Source organism: Sapajus apella, unplaced genomic scaffold (assembly GCF_009761245.1).
Source record: "Sapajus apella isolate SASKATOON/1434 unplaced genomic scaffold, GSC_monkey_1.0 scaffold86, whole genome shotgun sequence".
In the NCBI taxonomy this organism is placed as follows: domain Eukaryota; kingdom Metazoa; phylum Chordata; class Mammalia; order Primates; family Cebidae; genus Sapajus; species Sapajus apella.
In genome coordinates, this window is record NW_022437026.1 from 7,857,703 (window position 1) to 7,879,162 (window position 21,460).

The 21,460-nt window shown below is 55.8% G+C and overlaps 2 protein-coding genes across 15 annotated transcripts; one reads left to right on the plus strand and one right to left on the minus strand.

The window, feature by feature from the left end:
• The first annotated feature begins 441 nt into the window (after positions 1-441).
• On the plus strand, positions 442-4,541 carry GAPDH (glyceraldehyde-3-phosphate dehydrogenase). 4 transcript variants are annotated; one of them, XM_032254573.1, is made up of 9 exons: positions 442-460; positions 1,008-1,054; positions 2,685-2,784; positions 2,864-2,970; positions 3,100-3,190; positions 3,282-3,397; positions 3,483-3,564; positions 3,759-4,171; positions 4,276-4,541. In XM_032254573.1, exons 2-9 carry the CDS (start codon positions 1,026-1,028, stop codon positions 4,343-4,345), a joined length of 1,008 nt encoding a protein of 335 aa, XP_032110464.1. In that variant the 5' UTR covers positions 442-460; positions 1,008-1,025; the 3' UTR covers positions 4,346-4,541. The 4 variants fall into 4 exon arrangements, with proteins under 4 accessions (XP_032110464.1, XP_032110461.1, XP_032110462.1 ...); XM_032254570.1 differs by lacking the exon at positions 442-460 and adding an exon at positions 673-743; XM_032254571.1 differs by lacking the exon at positions 442-460 and adding an exon at positions 753-772.
• Positions 4,542-5,528: 987 nt separating this feature from the next.
• On the minus strand, positions 5,529-20,899 carry IFFO1 (intermediate filament family orphan 1). Of its 11 annotated transcripts, none has more exons than XM_032254567.1 (10): positions 20,059-20,899; positions 16,332-16,392; positions 16,088-16,183; positions 15,138-15,278; positions 14,858-14,863; positions 14,028-14,185; positions 13,785-13,905; positions 13,429-13,521; positions 7,715-7,845; positions 5,529-6,595 (listed from the first exon to the last, which is right to left on the minus strand). In XM_032254567.1, the coding sequence occupies exons 1-10, from the start codon at positions 20,829-20,831 to the stop codon at positions 6,487-6,489; spliced, it is 1,689 nt and encodes a 562-aa protein (XP_032110458.1). In that variant the 5' UTR covers positions 20,832-20,899; the 3' UTR covers positions 5,529-6,486. The 11 variants fall into 11 exon arrangements, with proteins under 11 accessions (XP_032110458.1, XP_032110454.1, XP_032110450.1 ...); XM_032254563.1 differs by having other exon boundaries at positions 13,429-13,524; XM_032254559.1 differs by having other exon boundaries at positions 13,429-13,524; positions 14,028-14,209.
• Positions 20,900-21,460: the final 561 nt, after the last annotated feature.

A 21,460-nucleotide genomic window follows, 5' to 3' on the forward strand; every position in this document is an offset into this window, starting at 1 on the left:
CAGGTCCCCACCGCCCAGTGCCCAGCCCAGCCTCGGTCCCAGAGAGGCCAGGAGCCAGGAGATGGGGAGGGAGAGTGGGGGCTGGGAAGGGCCCGCCGAGGCCCACGGACCCCTCCTAGGCCTTTGCTTCAGCTTTCCGGTGTCACTACCGCAGAGCCTCGAGGAGAAGTTCCTCAACTTTCCCGCCTCTCAGCCTTTGAAAGAAAAGGGAGGGGGCCGGCCGCGTGCAGCCCCGAGCTGTGCTGGGCTTTGGCTCCAATTCCCCATCTCAGTCGCTCCCAAAGTCCTCTTGTTTCATCCGTGCGTGAAAGGTTAGCGTCCCTGGCTCCCCAGGGCCCCCGTCCTCGACTCCCTAATCTTTTGCCTGCCCACAGTCCAGTCCTGTAGGAAACAGCACCGATCACCTCCCATCGAGCCAATCTCAGTCCCTTCCCCCCCTCCGCCCGCGCCCACACGCTTGGTGAGTGCCCAGTTGAACGAAGCAGCTGCTGGGGTGGGGTGGGAGCGGCGGGGGGGGGGTGGGGGAGAAAAAAAAGCGGGCCCGACTACTCGCGGTTTTACGGGCGCACGTAGCTCAGGCCTCGAGCCCTCGGGCTGGGACTGGCTGAGCCGGGCGGAAGGCGGGGTTTGAGTCACCGCCTGCTGCCACGCCCCCCGTTCCTATAAATTGAGCCCGCATCCTCGCGCTGCGCTCTCTGCGCCTCCTGTTTGCCGGAAAGCCATATCTAGTCTCCTATCGCCAGGTGAAGCTCGGCGGAGAGGACCCCGGGAGGCTTGGGACGGCCTGAAGGCGTCAGGGGCGGGCGCGGGCCGAGTGCGCCGCTGCGGGGTGGGCGCGGGCCGTGTGCGCCGCTGCGGGGGGGCCCGGGCGGCCTCCGCATTGCAGAGGCGTGCGGAGGACGTGTTGCGGCGCGGGTTGGGCATGGAGGCTTGAATGGGGGGGGGCGGGGAGAGGCGTGGGCGTCGGCCGGTGCGCTTGGCCCTCACTGTCCTCTCCTTCCGCGCAGCCACATCCCTGAGACACCATGGGGAAGGTGAAGGTCGGAGTTAACGGGTGAGTTCGCAGGTGGCTTGGGGGCCCTGTGCTGCGGCCGCCCCCGAACTGCATCCACGAGTCTTGCCGGCCCCGGGTCTTTGCAGTCGTGTGGGGGTGGGGTGGCTGTGCTCCCCCAAGGAGAGCTCAAGGTCAGCGCTAGGACCTGGCGGAGCCCCGGACCCAAGCTGTGGCGCCCTGTGCAGTTCCGCCCCTGCGGCGCCATCTGCCCGGAGGCTTCCTCCTCTCGTGCCTAGGAACCGGAGGTCCCCACTCCCGCCCGGGATCCCTTCCGACCCAGACCCCTAGCTGGGGCCCCTTTCTTTCCTTTCGCGCTCTGCGGGGTCACGTGTTGCAGAGGAGCCCCTCCCCCACGGCCTCTGGCACCGCAGGCCCCGGGATACTAAGTGCGCAGCGGGTGCATCCCTGTCCGGAGGCTGCGCCCTGCGGTCGAGCGGGCGCCATGTTGCAACCGGGAAGGAAATGAATGGGCCACCGTTAGGAAATTTTGCCGGTGACTAACCCAACGCTTCTGCCTCGGTGGGTGAAGTCGCCTGTGCCGGGGAAGTCAGGTGGAGCAAGGCTTGCCGGCCACTGATCCGCAAGCCCGATGTCTCCTCTGGGTGATGCTTTTCCTAGATCATTCTCCTGTAAATCAAAGAAGTGGGTTTATAGAGGTCCTCCTGTGTCCCCTCCCCCCAGAGGTGTGGCTGTGGCTTGGTGACTAGCTGGGGGAGCTGAGTCATGCATGGGGTTGGAAAAGGACATTTCCACTGCAAAATGGTCCCTCTGGCGGTGGCCCCATCCTGCGGCGCCCGCTCACCTCATGGCCCCGCTCTTCCCCTGCCAGCCTACCATTGACCCGACCCCAAAGGCCAGGCCGTAAATGTCACCGAGAGGATTGGGTGTCCCGGAGCCTTGGGAAACCTGCCCTTTTCCCCATTCCGTCTTCCAGAAACCGGATCTCCCACTGCACCCTGGTCTGAAGTTAAATATAGCTGCTGACCTTTCTGTAGCCGGGGGCCTGGGCTTGGGTTGTCTCCCATCCTCTTCTTCCCATGCATATACACATACCTGTTGCTCCCACGCCTGATTTCTGGAAAAGAGCTAGGAAGGACAGGAAATATGGCAAATCGAAGCCCTGGGACTAGGGGGTTAAACAGCTTTTTCCCTCATCTCTGTCCCTTTTGTAGGAGGGACTTAGAGAAAGGGGTGGGCTTGCCCTGTCCAGTTAATTTCTGACCTTTACTCCTGCCCTTTGAGCTGGGTGATGCTGACTGTACAAGTGTTTTCTCCCTAAAGGGTGCAGCCTGAAGCTGAGCCAGGCAGCAGCAAGTATTCCTGGGGCATAGATAGTGGGGTGATGAATGCCATGTGCTAAGCTTGTGCCCAGGCTGTGGGTGGCAGTGCCCCACATGGCCACTTCTCCAAGAAGGCCTTTCCATGACCGGGGGTGTTGGGCAGCAGCGGTGCCTTCATTTGGAGCCACGCTGTAAAGCTAGGCCAACCTGGCAGGCAAGCTCAAGGGAGATAAAATTCAGGCCCTCCTAGGGTAAGAGCATGCTGCGTTCACCCTCTTAATGGGGAGGTGGCCCGGGGCCACTCACACACCCTGGGAATCCTCCCCTCCTTATGCCTTCTTGTCTCTTAGATTTGGTCGTATTGGGCGCCTGGTCACCAGGGCTGCTTTTAACTCTGGTAAAGTGGATATTGTCGCCATCAATGATCCCTTCATTGACCTCAACTACATGGTGAGTGCTGCCCCAAAGCTGGCGTGGGAGGAGCTGCCTGGCTGATGGGCAGCCCCTTCATACCCTCGCATGTTCCCAGGTCTACATGTTCCAGTATGATTCCACCCACGGCAAATTCCATGGCACTGTCAAGGCTGAGAACGGGAAGCTTGTTATCAATGGAAATCCCATCACCATCTTCCAGGAGTGAGTGGAAGACAGAACGAAAGAAATGTGCTTTGGGGAGGCAGCTAGAATGGTGTGCCCCCCGCATGGGTCTAGGGTAATCTCATGTCTCTCAATATGGTCCTGTCCCTGTCTCCCCCACCCCCATAGGCGAGATCCCTCCAAAATCAAGTGGGGCGATGCTGGTGCTGAGTACGTGGTGGAGTCCACTGGCGTCTTCACCACCATGGAGAAGGCTGGGGTGAGTGCATGAGGGCCCGCAAGAGGGGAAGCTGACTCAGCCCTGCAGAGGCAGAACCCAGGTTTGTAACTATCTACTTTCTCTGCTGTAGGCTCACTTGCAGGGGGGAGCCAAAAGGGTCATCATATCTGCCCCTTCTGCTGATGCCCCCATGTTCGTGATGGGCGTGAACCATGAGAAGTATGACAACAGCCTCAAGATCGTCAGGTGAGGAAGGCAGGGCCAGTGGAGAAGCAGCCAGCCTGGCACCCTGTGCATGTGCTCCCCTAACTTGCCCCTCCTCCCTCTGCAGCAATGCCTCCTGCACCACCAACTGCTTAGCGCCCCTGGCCAAGGTCATCCATGACAACTTTGGTATCGTGGAAGGACTCATGGTATGAGATGCCGAATGGGACTGACGCTCCTGCCTTTCTCATCCAGAATTGGCTCCTCCCTGCCAGGGCATACAACCCTGGGGGTTGGGGGGTTCTGGGGACTGGCTCTCCCATAATTTCCATCCAAGGTGGGGAGGGAGGTAGAGGGGTGGTGTGAGGAGCGCTCTGCAGGGCCTCACTCCCTCCTCTTCCAGACCACTGTCCACGCCATCACTGCCACCCAGAAGACCGTGGATGGACCCTCCGGGAAACTGTGGCGTGATGGCCGTGGGGCTCTCCAGAACATCATCCCTGCCTCTACTGGAGCTGCCAAGGCCGTGGGCAAGGTCATCCCTGAGCTGAACGGGAAGCTCACTGGCATGGCCTTCCGTGTCCCCACTGCCAACGTGTCAGTGGTGGACCTGACCTGCCGTCTGGAAAAACCTGCCAAATATGATGACATCAAGAAGGTGGTGAAGCAGGCGTCGGAGGGCCCCCTCAAGGGCATCCTGGGCTACACTGAGCACCAGGTGGTGTCCTCTGACTTCAACAGCGACACCCATTCTTCCACCTTTGATGCTGGGGCTGGCATTGCCCTCAACGACCACTTTGTCAAGCTCATTTCCTGGTATGTGGCTAGGGCTGGAGTCAGGCTCTTAAAAAGTGACGTGGGGTCTGGCGCCCTCTGGTGGCTGGCTCGGAAAAAGGCCCTAACAACTTTTCATCTTCTAGGTATGACAATGAATTTGGCTACAGCAACAGGGTGGTGGACCTCATGTCCCACATGGCCTCCAAGGAGTAAGACTCCTGGACCACCAGCCCCAGCGAGAGCACGAGAGGAAGAGAGGCCCTCACTGCTGGGGAGTCCCTGCCACAGAGTCCCTCACCACACTGAATTGCCCCTCCTCACAGTTTCCATGCAGACCCCTTGAAGAGGGAGGGGCCTAGGGAGCCCCACCTTGTCGTGTACCATCAATAAAGCCCCCTGTGCTCAGCCAGTTCTTTGTCCTGTCTTATCCTGTCTAGGGCCGAGGGGAGGGAAGCTGGGCTGGTGTAAGATGAGACATTCTTGCTGGGAGGGACCTGGTACATCCCCTTCAAATTGAGGGTAGGGCCTCCAAACAACCTTGCTTGCTTCGAGAACCATCTGCTTCCTGTTCAGAGGTCTGAGTGCTACAGGAAGCTGGCACCACCGCTTGAGAGAAGCCCTTTTTCTCTCCCTGCTCCAGACCTAGGCTATCTGCTGTTGGCTGAACATGGAAGAAGCTATTCTTTGGGCAACTTCAGGGAGGGTGACTGGTGGAAGAAGTCAGGGCTCACACGGCTCTGATGGTGACTGGTTAATAGAGCTGAGCTACAGCAGGCAATTCCAGCGTGGCCTCCACAGCTGTGAGATCTTGAGCAAGTACTCTTGCTTTCTGTGTCCTTGTACGTCTGCAAAATAGGGATGTGACTGTGGCCAGCCCCTAAGGTCTTCAGCAGGATTTATCTAGGTAAACTAAGTACTTAAAATCTATGCCCAAGATGGTAAACACTATATAATTTTTAAAAATCCGTAAGGTTAATGCCCACCTCATACAGTTTTGAGGAAGATGAACTATGTGTTAGGGTGACTTATTTCCATCATCATCCTTAGGGGAGCTTGGGTAGGGGCAAGGCATGGAGCTGGGACCTGCTTTGGGCAGAGTGGTCACGCCTATAACCCCAGCACTTTGGGAGGCCAAGGTGGGTGGATCCCCTGAGTCAGAAGTTTGAGACCAACCTGGCTGAAACTCCATCCCCTACTGAAACAAAATTTAGCCAGGCATGATGGCGCACACCTGTAGTCCCAGCTACTCAAAAGGCTGCAGTGAGCTGAGGCCACGGCACTGCACTCCAGCCTTGGCAACAGAATGTGGGACTCCATCTCAAAAAAATTAAAAAGTACCTGCCTCAGAGTTCAAACTAGTTAATATTAGGAAGTGCTTGAAACAGTACACCAAAGATACTCGACAGTTTCATTATTATTAAAGAATCCATTCGAATGTCAGCTCAGCACAGCCTCCTATATGGAGGCGTTATGAATCACATCTCCCAGTTTCTCCAGGCTTTTCCAAGAGTCAAGGACACCTTAACCTGTTGGCCTCAGTGTATGACAGACACAGAGGAGGCACATCTTTAGCTGATACTTAAAATTGAAACTGGGACCCTAAGCCAGCGCGCGCACACACGCGCACGCATGCACAGAGCTTCGCCTTCTCTGTCATTCTGCAGTGACCGGGAGAGCAAGAGCTCCCACCTCCCCTCAAGATACTGTGCCCATCCCGGGCACTAAGGCCTCTTTAAAGCACGGCACCTCCACAAGAGGGCCACAGCCACATATATTCCACCCAGCAGGTGGACAGCATGAGCACATGAACCATAGCAGGGACAGGGTGCCCCGGCCAGCCCCAATGCCCTCCACACTAACAGGGACAGACGCCCTCTCCAACTGTGTGTGCTGCAGTGGCCACGCCTAGCCTCCAGCTGCACTCATTCCACTCCAGTGCCTGGGCCAGTTAGCACCAGTGCCGAAGACAGTGAGCCGGCTCCAGACAACAGTGATGGAGGAAAGGTCCCTACATTCACATTCCTGACACGTGGACAAGGTGAGGGGCTGTAATCGCTCTGGCAGCATTTTAAAGATGGGGAAGTAGCAAACACCCACACATGAAGGCAGAGAGCCCCAACTGTAGTGGAAACGGCTCCGGAAGGGCAGGGCCAAGCCTAGCTCCAGACACCCCAGAGCCCAGGAGAAGCCAAGACCGAGGAGGAAGCCCAAGGGAGGAGCACCCCAGTCCCCAGGGGCCAGGCCTCGTGCAGTGGTGCAAGTGATGCTCCCCTCTGTGCAGCCCCGCCCTCTGCCTCGCTGAGCTCCCAGCTGGGAGGATCTCGGGCCGGGGCGTGCAAGGGGGAGTCAGGTCTCTATCTCAGGGAGCTGTCAGATGAGACATCGCGATCTGAGTCCTCAGTCTCGCTTGGCGGCGGCGGCGGCGGGTCGCTAAGCGGGACCGCAGAGAAAGCAGGAGACTTTCTAGAAAAAAACACCAGTTGTCAACCTTGGGGCAGGCAGGAATCCTGAAGTCGGCACTCCTCTTCCTGCCGCCTCATCCTCTGGCAGCAGGTGAGGAGCACCAGAGGCGAGGGCGGGGCAGCAGGAGGGCAGCAGGAAGCGAACTCTTTCCAACTCCACCCTGACTGGGAAATGGGCCCCGCCTATGTCTTGGGAACTCAAGAGGCTGAGGTCAGGCGAGGTGGCTCACACCTGTAATCCCAGCATGGGAGGCTGAGGCAGGGGGTGCGCCAGGGAATTACGAGGTCAGGAGATCGAGACCATCCTGCCTAGCATGATGAAACCCCATCTCTATTAAAACACGGCTTGCGGGCGTGGTGGCGCAAGCCTGTATTCTCAGCTACTCGGGAGGCTGAAGCAGGGGAATTGCTTGAACCCGGGAAGCGGAGGTTGCAGTGAGGCGAGATTGTGCAACTGCACTCCAGCCTGGTGACAAAGTAAGATTTTGTCACACACACACACACCCCAAAAAAACCTGCCCCTACTGTTTCTTGACAGTTTTTTTTTTTTTTTTTTTTTTTTTTTTGAGATGGAGTCTAGCTCTGTTGCCCAGGCTGGAGTGCAGTGGTGCAATCTCGGCTTACTGCAACCTCCGCCTCCAGAGTTCAAGCGATTCTCCTGCCTCAGCCTCCCTAGTAGCTGAGATTAAAGGTGCTTTTTTTTTTTTTTTTTTGGTATTTTTAGTAGAGACGAGGTTTCACTGTGTTGGCCAGGCTGGTCTCAAACTCCTGACCTTATGATCCACTCACCTCGGCCTCCCGAAGTGCTGGGATTACAAGAGTGAGCCACCACACCTGGCCTCTTCTTGCCAGTTTTTAAACTGCCTCTAACCAGAGGAACCACCAGAGCTGGTGGCCTTGGGAGGTTTCAGCCCTCCGGCCATGAATGGACACCATGTCATCCAACTGCCAAGGGGGAGAGAGCTGTGGGTGTGGGACAGCCACACCAGGTGACTCCCAAAGGGCAGCTCCACACCAAGATGTGACCCAGTCACAGCCTGAGGGTCTTCGGGGCTGTGTTCCACCCTTTCTCCTCCCTGCATCCCCCTGGAAGGCTCCGGACCTCAGGGGAGGCGCCTACCGGTCTCCGGACTGGGTGATGAGCCGGCGGCAGGTCTCCATCTGCACGTCCAGGCCGCGCTTCATGCTGCACATCTCCATGTACTCGTGCAGGTGCCGGTTCATGTCATTCTTGGCCGTGGCCAGCTCCAGCTGTGGTGGGGCAGGCAGGGCCATCGAGGTTAGTAGGTGGGGTTCACAGTGCCTCTGTTCCCCCCGCCCGGAGGCTAACACACCAAGAGCAGTGGCTGGGCTGGGAGCCCAGGCAGCCATTGCTGAAGGCTGATTTTAAAATAAATCAGACCGAGGCAGAAGGCACTAAATACGTGATGATTTCCTCTGGTTTTCCTGGAAATCTCTGCCCATGGAGGAATGTAAAGGTGCTGCTGCAGGCTGCATTCAGACTGATCAGATTGCGAGGAAAGTCAGTGTGGGCGGGATGGAGCAGATCCACGTGCCCCAGGGCCACGTTGGGTCCTGCTGGGCTCAGCTCAGCCTCATCCACTGTGCTGTGCTGACCGCACTGTGAGCTCATTTAAGGGTTAGCCACGGCTTTCTCATCCCTGCAGACCCAGACCTCAACAGGATTTAACTCACTCTGTGAAGTGCCCATGAGACCCGGGGCATACAAGAAGCTGGCTCATTGCTGAAACGGGCCCAACCCTCTTCCCATCACTTTATTTCCTCACCTAAAAGCCATTTTCAGACACTAAAAGGAAGACTCCCATGTTGGAGGTGCCACTGATTCTGAGATGTGTCCTGACTTCAGATATGTCACATGTAGAAAACATGGGTCTCAGAATCAAAGAAATCCAGTCTCCCTCCCAGGGCCCATTCTGCAGCCCAGGCTCTGAGGCGGACCAAGAGGCAGGGCCAGGCAGCACAAGCTCTGGGCCGGGGACAGTCGACTGCCTCTCTTTGGTTTGGGTACAAAGGGCAAGGGCCATAAGGGGAGGCAAAATGAAACTGCCTGGAGGTGACCTTTGTGACTGCCTGAGCAAGAGGACGGGGAGGGTGGCAGCTGTGATCCCCTGGACTGGACAGAGGTGGTGGGGACCTAGAGAAAGAAGGAAACAGGCCACAGGGCCAGACAGCAGTAATGGTCAGGACACTGACATGTGGGGTGAGATGGCAGCTGGGTGGGTGAGAAGCCCTAGTGAGGACAGCTCCAGTGGCAGGCTTGGCTGCCACAGCAGCAGGAGAAGCACAGTGACTGTTCAGCCCAGAGAGAAAGCACCGTGCTACCAGCTCTTACTCAGGTCAGCTGCCTATACCCCAATTTCTCTACCTTGGAAACGCCAGAGTGCTGGGTTCTGGAACCATCACTCAGGGAGACTGGGAAGGAAATGAACCAAATACATTCTACTGAAATACAAGGCTAGTATTGCCCCCAGCAGTCTGCATATTCTATGTCCCCACTTAATTCACAAATTTACAGCAGGAACACGGTCAGGAGATGAACGTGCAAGTCAGGGGATGCCCTTGATAAGCGACCTTGAAAACTGCAGGCTTGCTGTGTGACCAGACTTGGGGGTGCGATGGGAGGAGACAGAGAGAGGTGAGGAGGAGTGGGGAAGAACTGCCTCCCGCCCGCCACTCTGGGTGGTGGATTTACCAGAGAAACTGGTCCTTGCTTCATCTTAGTGACCCTGAGATAAAAGGTCACAAGGATAAAGGCACCTTGGGTACTCCTGAGGTCAGCAAGTCCCCCTAAAGGTTCCCCTAACACAGAAGTCCTCAACCCCCAGGCCACAAACCGGTACCTGTCTGTGGACTGTTAGGAACCAGGCCCAACAGCAGGAGGCGAGCAGTGGGCAAGTGGGCGAGGCTTCATCTGGATTTACAGCTGCTCCCCATCACTGGCATTATCGCCTGGGCCCCCCCTCCTGTCAGATCCACAGCAGCATTAGATTCTCACGGGGGCGGGAACCCTATTGTGAACTGTGCATGTGAGGAATGCAGGCCGCACGCTCCTTATGAGAATCTAATGCCTGATGATCTGTCACTGTCTCCCGTCACCCCCAGACAGGACTGTCTAGTTGCAGGAAAACCAGCTCAGGGCTCCCACTGATTCCACATTATGGTGACTCGTATAATTATTTCATTTTTTTACTGAAAATGAAATAATTTTCAGTAAAAAAATGAAATAATTATACAAGTCATTAACAGTATAACAAGAACATAATAATAATAGAAATGAAGTGCACAGACCAAGACGGTGGCTCATGCGTGTAATCCCAGCACTTTGGGAGGCCAAGGCAGGCAGATCACCTGAGGTCGGCAGCTCAAGCAAGACCAGCCCGACCAATGTGGAGAAACCCCGTCTCTACTAAAAATACAAAATTAGCCATGTGTGGCACCGCGAGCCTGTATTCCCAGCGACTCAGGAGGCTGAAGCAGGAGAATTGCTTGAACCAGGGAGGCGGAGGTTGTGGTGAGCTGAAATCGTGCCATTGCACTCCAGCCTGGGCAACAGAGTAAGACACCGTCTCAAAAATAAAATAAATAAATAAATAAAAATAAAGTGCACAATAAATATAATGTGCTTGAATCATCCTGAAACCATTCCCCACTCAGGTCAGTGGAAAAACTGCCTTCCAAAAAACCAGTCCCTGGTACCATAAAGGTTGGGGACTGCTGCCCTAAAGTCATTGTACTGGGAGAGTGGGGGAATCAGGTGCCTTGAAAATATCTTTTTTTTTTCTTTTTGAGACAGAGTCTCGCTCTGTCACCCAGGCTGGAGTGCAGTGGCGCATTCTGGGCTCACTGCAGCCTCCGCCTCCCAGATTCCAGCGATTCTCCTGCCTCAGTCTCCCAAATAACCGGGATTACAGGCACCCACCACAACGCCTGGCTAATTTTTGTATTTTTAGTAGAGACAGGATTTCACCATGTTGGTGGCCAGGCTGGTCTTGAACTCCTGATCTCAAGTGATCCGCCTGCCTTGGCCTCCCAAAGTGCTGGGATTACAGGGGAGAACCACTGAGCCCAGCAGAAAATAGTTTAAAAGGCTTGACTCCATTTAGGATATTCTTTTCGTTCATTCAGATCGTGTTTTACACTGGGCACTTGAGGTCCAGGGAGACTAAGGAGAGATGGCGCCCCGAGATCTATTCTTCACGCATATGGCTGCACAAAGGCCCCTATTTGGTTGAAGGCACAATGAAAACACCAGACCTTAAATCCACCAACCAAAAGAGGGAGGCGAGAATCAGGCCAGGCAGGAGGAGGAAGCAGCAAACCGGGTAGACAGGAGAGTGGGGAGGATTGGTTTCCCTTGCCATGTCTTTAGGTAGCAGCACAAATCCAGGAAACCTCATCTACCTGGCCAAGAAAACCAGGTTTGCTTGCAGGAGCAGGACAATTTGATGTGTGGTGGGAGAATTAGTATGTAGAAAAATAATTTCCCAACTTCCTTCTCAAACACACCCAGTGTGAGAGCAATAAGGGTAATGCCACTCCCTCCTTATCCACTAGGTCATTTCCATGGCTTCAGGTACCAGAGGTAAACCTTGATCTGAAAATATTAAATGAAAGATTCCAGAAATAAGCAATTCCTACGTTTTAAATTGCATGCTGTTCTGAGTGGCCTGATAAAATCTCACTCTAGGCTGAGCACAGTAGCTCACGCCTGTAATCTCAGCACTTTGGGAGGCCAAGGCAGGCGGATCACCTGAGGTGAGGAGTTCGAGACCAGCCTAACCAAAATGGAGAAACCCCATCTCTACTAAACCTCACTCTCTCCAGCCCAGAACATGAACCCTCCCTCTGTCCCAAAGATCCACACTGCCTACACTGCCTGCCCATTAGTCAGTTAGTAGCCATCTCAGAGATCAGACTGACCATCACGGTATCACAGTGCCTGTGTTCAAGGAACCCTTATTTTTACTTCATAATGGCCCCAAAGCACAACAGTAGTGATGCTGGTAATTTGGATATGCCAAAGAGAAGCCAAAATGTGCTTCCATTAAGTGAAAAGGTAAAACTTTTCAACTTAAAAGAAAAAGAATCCTACGCTGAGGTTGCTAAGATCTATAGTAAGAATGAATCTCCTATCTGTGAAATTGTAAAGAAGAAAAACCAAATTTGTGCCAGTTTTTCTGTCACATCTCAAACTGCAAAAATTACTGCCACAGTGCATGCAAAGTGCTTAGTTAAGACAGAAAAGGCACTGCATGTGTAGGTGGAAGACATGAACAGAAACAGGTTCCATTGACAGCAACTGGACCCAAGCTATCAGGGGTTCGGTGCTGTCTTTGGTTTCAGGCATCCATTGGCGGATGCCTGCAGATAAGGGGGGACGATGGTATGAATCTGCCACATGGGCTTCAAGAGAGGCTGAGAGTCAGAGAAGGCACCAGGCCTCTCCCCCAGTCAGAGCGTCCAGAAATGACCATCTCACCAGGGCAGGAAAGCTCATGGGCATCCTGTCCATCCCTCTTCCCACAGCAACCTCCATTCTGTGGTTCCACAAATCCTTCTTGCAGCTCCTAAAGCTTGGAGTTTAAGGTACCACTTGCCTCTAGGTACCTCTAGGTTGGGTTTAGGTACCACTTGCCTCTAGAAGTACCTCTAGAAGGTACTTCAAGGCTCGGGAAAAAGCCTGGAGATTTCTCTGTTACCTCAAAGGCTGAGTGAGTGGAAGAAACAGGAATGTCCTAGTCCATCTCTGAGTGCTACGGCACTGATAGTGTTAATAATAAAACAGTCCCCACTATGGTACACTCACTATGAGCCAGACACTGCCCTAAGCTCTATATGTGCATTATTTCATCTGATCTTCTAAACAATCCAATAGGGGAAGTTTTATTAAATTCCTCATTTTACAAATAAAGAGACCGGGCACAGTGGCTCATGCCTGTAATCCCAACACTTTGTGAGGCCGAACTGGGAGGATTGCTTGAACCCAGAAGTTTGAGGCCAGCCTGGAAAACAAGTGAGACCCTGTCTCTATAAAGTATCAAAAAATTAGCTGGATGTGGTGGCACACCTGTGGTCTCACTACTCAGGAGGCTGAGGTAGGAGGATTGCTTGGATCCAGGAGATTGAGGCTGCAGTGAGCCTGGAGTGACAGAGCAGGATCATGACAGAAAGAAAGAAAAAGAAGAAAGGAGAGAGGGAGGGGGGAAAGAAAAGAAAAAGAGGGAGGGAGGAAAGAAGGAAGGAAGGAAGGAAGGAGGAAAGAAGAAGGAAAGAAGGAAGAGGTACAGGGGCTGGGCACATGGCTCATGCCTGTAATTCCAGCACTTTGAGAGGCTGAAGCAGGAGGATCACTTGAGCCCAAGAATTTAAGACCTGCCTGGGAAACACAGGGAGACCCCCATCTCTACAAAAGAAAAAATTAAAAACTGGCTGGGTGTGGTAGTGCACGCCTATGGTCCCAGCTACTCGGAAGGCTGGGGTGGGAGGATCATCCAGCCTAGGCAAGAGTGAAACAGAGTGAGACTTTGTCTCAAGAAAAAAAATAAAAAGGAAAGTAACTGACTCAGAGGGAACAAGTAACTTGTTACAAGTTCAGAGTGATTGTAAGTGACAGAGCTGAGATTTGAACCGACATCGGTCTGCTTCCAGAGTCTTCAGAGCCCACCAAACCACCAGAAGGACCACAGCTGAGAGGCCACTTCTCCTAAGACCCTGGTCTCTAAGGTCCCTCAGGAGGGATGAGGCCACTGCGCCTGCAGCCCCACTCAAAACCCTCTGCGACACTGTGCCCCTGGCTTCTGCCCCTGCCCTTACCTCTATCTGGTCAATGGTCTCCTGATACTCCTTCTCCCGGGTTTTGAACAGGGACTCCGTATCTTTAATCACCTTCTCCAGGCTGTCTTCCTGCTGCTGGAGTAGAAAGGGAAGCGAGGGAGGCCAGCCAGGGAGGGATGGGATGGGGCGCATTCCACAGGGCCAAGTCGGGGGGAGAGAGAGAAAGACCGGTTAAAGAAACTGGAGAAAGAAAAGCAAAAGGATCAAGGAAGAGGGGAGACGCAGGTAGAGGATGACAGCCACATGGGGGGACAGAGCGAGGAGTGCAGGGAGGGAGGCCGGGCGTCGGGCTGGAGGCAGAGCCAGAGGGCCCTGAGGCCGGGAGCAGAGGTTACCTCTCCCTGGGCCTCTGCAGCTGCCATGGCATAGCCTGAGAAATCCTCCCAAAGCAGCAGGGTCTCCTCAGTCTCCTCCCAAGTCAGGCTGTCACAGTCGTCCTCAAAATCATACTCCCTCCTAGAGACAGGGAACCCGGGTGTCAGGGCGGGCGGGGCCTCGTCCTGGCGGGGGACTGGGGAGCTCCGGCCTCCTGGGCTGCTGTGGCGTCGGTGCTGCGGGAGCACGGCCTGCGGACTCACAGCTGGCTGAGCATGCGCTGCATCTCCTCGTTGATGCTGAGGGCTGTGCTCTCCTCCTCATCCCCATCAGGCTGGCGGGGCCCCTCACTCTCCGACAGGGAGGTGTCCTCCTCGACGGCAGCCTTGCGCTCCCGCTTCCGCCCCCCCATGGATGGGACCTTAATGGGAGACAAGTGCAGAGACTACAGAGACGAGGCCGGGTGCATGAGGAGAAAGGGCGGGAGCGGGAGGCCGGGCAGAGAGGGCGGGCAGGGGGAGAAGCGTGAACCAGCAGGAAGGGTGGGGCAGACAGAGAGAGAAGTCACAGTTACAATGACAGGAACAGAAACACGGACAGTCACCAAGGGCCAGACACACAGACACACAGCGGGGGCCGGGGCTGCAGACTGAGAAGGCAGAACAAGAAGAAAGAGAGAGAGCGGTCAGACGAGGGAGGAAGGGCTTGTTAGGGCCGCAGTCAGATATGCATGATGGCTCAAGAGGAATTTTTTTTTCTAAAAAAAGCCTTTTTGATTAAATGACTCAACTAAAAAAAAAGCTTTAGGCTGCAAGGAGGATGAGGGTGCAATGTGCACAAAGGAGAACCTGAATCACATCCAGATCTGGAAAGCCGGGGCAGAAGGGAAAGAAATGCAGTCAAGAGAACAAGAGAGAGAGAGAGAAAGAGAGAGAGAGAGAGAGAGAGAAAGGGGGAAGAGCAAGGAAAAGAGAAAGGGGAGAAAAAAATGTGTGCTGAAGAGCCCAGCGGGCCCGAACTGAGGGCCAGGAGGCCTAGGCAGCTTAGAAACTGGGACTGGGACATTAATAAGCTTGCGTGAGATCAAACTAACCAGCTTCTTCTGTGGAGGAAGCAAGAGAGAAGATGAGAGGAAGAGAGGAGAGGAAGCAGACAGAGGAGAGAGAGGGGGAAGGGAGAGACGGCGTTAGAGATAGCTTCCACAGCGCCCCTCCTGACGCTGCTCCTTGCCCCCCAGCCTAGCCCCGCAAGGGCCCCAGGTGCCAGGATAAGGCTCCCCAAGTGGGAGGCAGGGCCTGCGTTCGGGGCCAGCCACCGAGGAAGCATCCACCTGCCCCACCCTCCCCAGAGAGCGGAGGCAGCTCCGTCCTCACCTGGAACATCTGGATCATGTCCTCGCAGTTGCGCTGCTGAGCCACGTCACAGAGCTTGGCGGTGATGTCGATGCGACGGCAGATGTCCATATCCACCTTCATGGCTTTCTCCTGGATCTTGGTATCCAGCTCCGACAGGTTCTGTCCAGGAACGCAGGGAACAGTGAGGAGGCACCCAGCTCTCCAGACAAAGACGAATAAGGCCTGGCAAGGTCCTCATCCTCCCACCACATTGCACCAGTGCCTCTTCCGTGGAGTCTCCCTGAGCTGAATGCACCCCTCTTCCTGGGTGGCAGTGGTCTCCCCACAGCACTGTGTGAATATGCTGGGCATGGCAGCTCCGACCACTGCTCCCTGGCCAAACGGAAGCCCTGGAGGGCACGGCCAGTGCCTGGGACATGTAGGGGCTCCCTGGGACACGTAGGGGCTCCCTGGATCAGCAGTCCTCATCCTCCTAGAACTTAGATTCCCAGAGAGAAAGAGACTCCTGGGAATTATAAGTGTAGAGAAAGGACTGTAACAATTGCAACAGCTAACACTCTTCCAGCTAACACTGCGTGACGGGCACTGTCCTAAGTACACGATCACCTTCACAATACTCCTGCAGAGTGCACGCCTTTCTTTCCCCACTCCGAAGGTGAGGCCTCAGAGGCTCAGGAACTGGCCCAGGGCCCCAGTCCCAGCCGCAGAGCCTCCACCCCAGAAGCCACTCACTAGCTGCTCTGCAGCCCCAGGCCCTCAGAAGCTGCACCACCTCTGAGACGCAACACCAAGACTTTTGTTCCTTCTCTTTCTCTGGAGTTGGGGGTGGCTAGGGGAAAAGGGAAGGGGAGCAAAGAGAAGGGAAGGAGGCGTGGACAGGACGCCAACAGGCCAACTCTAGAAGGGCCTGCTGCTCCGGCCTAAGAAGCCTCACGCTGACCCTCGGGGAAGCCTGGGGCTGCACTCACGTTACTCATGAGCCCCTTGAAGACCACCAGCTCAGCCTTCAACTGTTCCACCTTCAGTGCCAGCTCCTCCTGGCAGGCATCAGCCTCCTGGGCTTCCTGCAGTTGGGAGAAACCCTGATGTTAGTGACACTGCTGAGGTGGGAAGAAGGTAAAGATGACAAGGAGGGACAGGCAGATGATGCCAGGGTCGCGGCCAGACGGGGCGCCCAGGGAAGCACGGGCAGTGGGTGGGGCACACCCTCACCTCCTGGAGCTCACTGACACGATCTTGCAGCTGGATCCGTACTGTGTACTCCTCTTCCCACCTGACAGACAGGGAAGGGCGGAGCAAGCTTAGGGATAGAGTCCTTCCCTGTCCCCACAGCTCCCTGTCCCCACTGCTCTGGTCCAGGCCTCAGACCCCAGTTCTGGTTCCCTGGCTGGGGAGGAGCAGGGCACGGGAATGCCTGGCCAGCCAGCCGGTGGCCAACTGCAGCTGTCACGTGGCTCCGTGCTTCCTGACGGGCGTCGAGCTCGCCAGCTGCCTTCCCAGAACCTCCGGGTCGCACACCAGGAGCTCTGTTTGAGCAACTGCTGCGGCTCCGGTCCTCTGTGGCGCCCATCCCCGCTCAGGCCCCAGCTCAGCCAACTGCCTGGCTGGCCTCATCGCCCACCTCCTGCCCACACCAGACCACCAGGTCCACCCGGCCCAGTCTCCCACCTTCAGTCGCACAGATCCGGGCTCCCGCCTCCTGCCCGCACCAGAACAGAGCTCGTCGAGCCCGCTGCCCTGCCTCTTGTGGTATCATTTAACCCTGTAAAAGCATCTGCAGGACACATACTGTATCAACAGAGTGGGTCAAGAGCCTGATAGGAGACACTCAAAGTTGTTCCCCACAAGCTCCAGAAACTGCCCACCCAGAGCCTCCTCTAAGTGAGCCACAGGGGGGTGACCAGCCTGGCTCAGAGGCCAGAAGCTCCCCAGCAGCATGACAGCAGTGGACACACGAGCCTGGGGTTACTAGCACTCAAACCCAGAGGGAAAGCAGAGCATGTAAAGGGGCCCAGTGAGTACAGTGGATGAGCGCTAGAAGCAGCCTCTCCCGGGACCCAGAATTCAGAGACTAAGACCGCAGCGGTCTGGACGACACTGGGCCACAGCACAGGTTGCTAGGTAGCGCATGCTTCCCAGAGCCAGCTTTGTCATGTCTCATCGGCCATTGCAGGCGGTACATATTCCAATCCATCACAGAGATGGAAGCTGGGGCAATGCACTGCTTAGGACCTGCCCCGCAGTCTGGCTGGCGTAGCAGCACATCTCAGACCCTGTTCCTGTGAGCTCATCACTTCTGTCAGCCTGAGAAAGGAAGGGAACTGCACCAAGAGAGAAACCTCAACATCAGATAGGTGGTTAGGAAGGGGCTAGGAAGACAGCAAGAAAATGGAAATCTAAGTGGGCAGCTTCTATAGTCTTGGGTTAAGCCCTTTCGTCCCCTTCCCTCCATCTTCCTTCCTATGTCAGCCTCTGGGTCCCATCTCCTCACTCACAGCCGCACTGCAGTACTCCTAATAATAACTACTCCACATCACCTCGGCTGCCCCTCCCTGCTGGCCAGAGCAGGAGGAGGCAGCCAGCCCAGCCACCACCCTGCTGGCTCCCCACACAGCCCGGCTCCCAGCCTGCCTGGCTCCCAGCCCCCTTCCCTGTGGGTCCCATATGTGCTTCTCCCCTTGCCCCTGGCATTCTTGCGCACACAGTCAGGCCAGTAAGGGGCCTGGTCACATCAGGTTGTATGTTTTCTTAGCTAAGACCCTTATCTTTTCTGGGTCTTGGTTTCTTCATCTACAACATGAAGGCACGAACTGTGGTGCCCTCATGCCCCGGGAGCCCACAAGTCCCTGGAGGAAGACAGTAAGCCTGTCAAGGGCATGCTAACCCTGGACAAGATGCGTGAAGGAGAGCAGGAGGGGCTGTCTGACAGTGAGCTCAGTGAAGCCCAGAAGAAGCTTAAGTAAGACAGTAGCTAAAGGTTAAGCTTAATGAAATCTTACAGGGTAAAAAATCTGAAAATGGATCATCTGGAAGCCCACTACAATTCTATTTGCTCTCCAGCCAGACTTCACATAAACAGGTTCATTTTGACCTCCACTTCCACCTGGTCTCACTTACAAGGTTCCCTTAAATATGGGCAGACCTTGAGCGATTTCCATGCATTCTGCATGGACCAAACACCTCTATTCCAAAAAACTGTATCCCTGACTTGAAGAGAGAAAGCAGGGACCATTCCTACGTTGGAAAAATGGGGGCTCAAAAAAAGGTCACACACAAGGCAGGGGAGCTGAAAATAGAACCCAGGAAGCCTTTAGCTACCTCCCAGTTTAGTGCTCAAGCCATCCCAGGCCTTCCAGGGGGAAGACAGGAGTTACAGTGTTGCTATAAAGAGACCAGAATGAGGGCAGGGGATCTGGGGTGGAAGAAGAGTCACTGCCAGTGTCACGTACCATCGGAGCCTAGCTACAGCCCTCTACACAGCAGTGCGCTGCAGAGTGATGAGCTAATCGGTCTCCAAGGAATAACTCTTTCCTGCCCTGGACAGCTGGATCAAGGACAAACACTCCTTCAGTTAAAAAAAAAAAAAAAAAGCTCCTGAGAACAGCAGTTGTTCCTGTGGTTATGGATACATTCCAGAACAGTGCCTGTTCCACTGCCGAATGTGGCAGTTAACCCCTACAGGGGCACAACAGGCTGGTTCTGGGTGGCACCTGAATAACCATTTCAGGACAACTGAAACGCCCAAGGACACAACTAAGGAAGCCTGCATGAGGACAGGACTTGAACTCAGAAAGCCTGCTAATTTGTCCTCTTGTAGACTCCAGCAGGGTAGACATCCCTGAAGGTCTCCCCCCTAACCCAGCAGTCATTTCCTAGAACATTCGGCCAATCCTCACCCAGTGCTGAACCCCTGCTACACTGGGCTGCATAGATAGTTCCCAGGCCTGCCCATAAGGGGTCCTAATAGCTGAGATGAGACGGGAGGCCCCCAAACCAAAGCCTCCTCTGACTGTCACCCCCTTCCTCCTCAACCATGGCATGGGTCGGAGTCTACAAGACACTACCTCTGCTCTCACTCCTGTCCTTTTGGCCTGGTTATCAACCATCTAAGGAATCCTCTTGGTATATAGCCAGCACTCCTGGCATCACATCCCTTCCCCTCGCCCCTCAGGGCCCGGCTTTTCTCTGCCAAATCTTCATCCATAGACTGCACTGGGCCCGCCCCACCGCCTCGAGGTCCTAGGGAGTGTCTGTATCCCAGCTTCTTCCTGCTCAGTTCCTTGCTGGCTCTCCACTCTCCCTCCACTGCTGGGGCTTTATACTGCCAGAGATTCCCCATCAGCCCTGCTTTCCACCCTTACCCTAGGGAATTCCTTTACTCTTTCTGTTCCCACTTTGTTGACCCACACAAGCAATGGCTTGAGGTCCCGGAACTTTTCCTATGAAACCAGAGCAGGTACCTGGTTTCCATCAATATTCTTTAAGAAACCCTGGGCTGTGAAAGAATCACTCACTGCAGGGTGCAGCCCCTTCCTCATTACCCCCTTCCATTTTCACTCAATTTAGTCTCCCCAATGTACACTATATCCTTGCCTCCTACTTTTGAAGCTTATGTCGCTAAACTGCTCCAGGGCTGAGACTGGTAGGGCTCAGACTCAGTACCTTTCACACATCACAAAACCCGCAGTTAAGCCTGGATGGCACAGAACAAGCCGGAAAAGTAGGAATCACCCAGTGTTCTTCTGCCAACGTCTTTATTCCTGTCTCGAGTGGGGCTTCTACATTCTCTGCGGATTCTAGTCCCCTGCATCCAATTCCTTCCAAGCTCATTATACAGCACACACTTTACTCTCATTCTTTTCACCCCACATTCTTAGGAACCCACACCGACTCCCAGCGCGTTGTGAGTGGCATGACACACACAGGTCCCTGTCCCTACCTCCGCTTGTACTCGTCCCGCTCCCGCTTCACTTTGGCCAGCACGTTGTAGAGCGCTCGGATCTCGGGGGTGATGGTGTCGATCTGGACGCCCACCCCATCCGGGTGCACCCACGACAAGCCAGGTCCTTGTACCAGAGTGGGCTCCAGTCCCGGCCCGAGCCGGCGGGCGTGCGAGAAGGACCAGATGGTGCCCGGCATGAAGCGGGCCGATGAGGAGTAGGCGGTGGAGGTGGAGGTAGAGGACGACGAGAGGCTGGCCGCGGAAGGGGCGAGGGGGCCGGCCGGCGAGCGCGCGGGCGAGCCCAGCACCCGCGCAGACGGGCTGCAGACGGCGGCCGGCCGGGCGCCCAGCGGCAGCCCCAGGGGCCGGATGGGGCTGACGAAGCCGGTCTGCACGGCCTGGTCGCGGCGACCCAGGCCCCGCCGGCCCTGCTTACCCTCCTCCAGCGCTTGCTGCAGCTGCTTCTCCAGCAGCCGGTTCCGACGCTCCAGCTCGTGCACCTTGGCCAGGAAGCAGCGGAACCGGAGGTTCAGGGTCTTGAGCACGTTGATGTTGGAGCCCAGGTCATTGCGGAGGGCCATGGCGGCAGGCGGGGCCGGGCCCGGCCCGGGTGGCGAGTAGGCAGCAGGGCCGGCAGGCGAGAGAGGTGCCGGGGGCAAGTCTCCTCCCCCGGCGAAGTGGTCGCCTCCCAGTGGGTCCCCCAGCGGCCCGGCCAGGCCCTGCTGCTCCTGCTGTAGGAGGAAGAGATTGGGGCCGAATAACGGATTCATGGCTGCGCCTTCTGCTGGGAGATGCAGACCGGTGCAGGAGCAGGGATGGAGGGCGAGCCAGAAGAGCCAATGCGGCGCCGGCGGGACAGGGCCGACCAATCAGGCGGCTCGGCGGCGGGGCAGAGGTCAGGAGGCGGGCCGAGGGGGAAGCCAATGACAGGCGCCAATTGGAGGCCGGACCCTAGACCTTTCCGGGTCCGAGGCCGAGCGCAGGGCCGAGGAGAGCCACCGCCTGGAAACCAGCCGGGGTAGCGTAAAGCCCAGGACCCCATGGGTTCTGGTGACAAGCCCATCTCCCCTACACTTCTTGATTTTTGAGACCGAGTCTCACTCTTGCCCAGGCTGGAGTGCAGTGGCGCGATCTTGACTCACTGCAATCTCTACCTCCCGGATTCAAGCAATTCGCCTGCCTCAGCCTCCCGAGTAGCTGGGATTACAGGCACCCGCCACAACGCCTGGCTAATTTTTTGCATTTTGGGTTTCACCACGTTGGCCACGCTGGTCTCGAACTCTGATCTCAAGTGATCAGCCCACCTTGATCTCCCAAAGTGCTAGGATTGCAGGCATGAGCCACCAGGCCTGGCCTTCCCCTACACTTCTGTTGCCCTCCTCTTCCCACAGTGCAAACT

Bases quoted from the DNA above. Each gene is read 5' to 3' on its own strand.
- GAPDH (XM_032254573.1), top strand. From the start codon at position 1,026: ATGGGGAAGGTGAAGGTCGGAGTTAACGG. The intron at 1,055-2,684 runs GTGAGTTCGCAG...CTTGTCTCTTAG, and splicing joins GTGAAGGTCGGAGTTAACGG to ATTTGGTCGTATTGGGCGCC. The intron at 2,971-3,099 runs GTGAGTGGAAGA...CCACCCCCATAG, and splicing joins CCCATCACCATCTTCCAGGA to GCGAGATCCCTCCAAAATCA.
- IFFO1 (XM_032254558.1), bottom strand. From the start codon at position 20,831: ATGAATCCGTTATTCGGCCCCAATCTCTTCCTCCTACAGCAGGAGCAG. The intron at 7,846-13,428 runs GTAAGGGCAGGG...GCCCCACCACAG, and splicing joins AGACCATTGACCAGATAGAG to CTGGAGCTGGCCACGGCCAA. The intron at 6,596-7,714 runs GTAGGCGCCTCC...GTTTTTTTCTAG, and splicing joins ATCACCCAGTCCGGAGACCG to AAAGTCTCCTGCTTTCTCTG.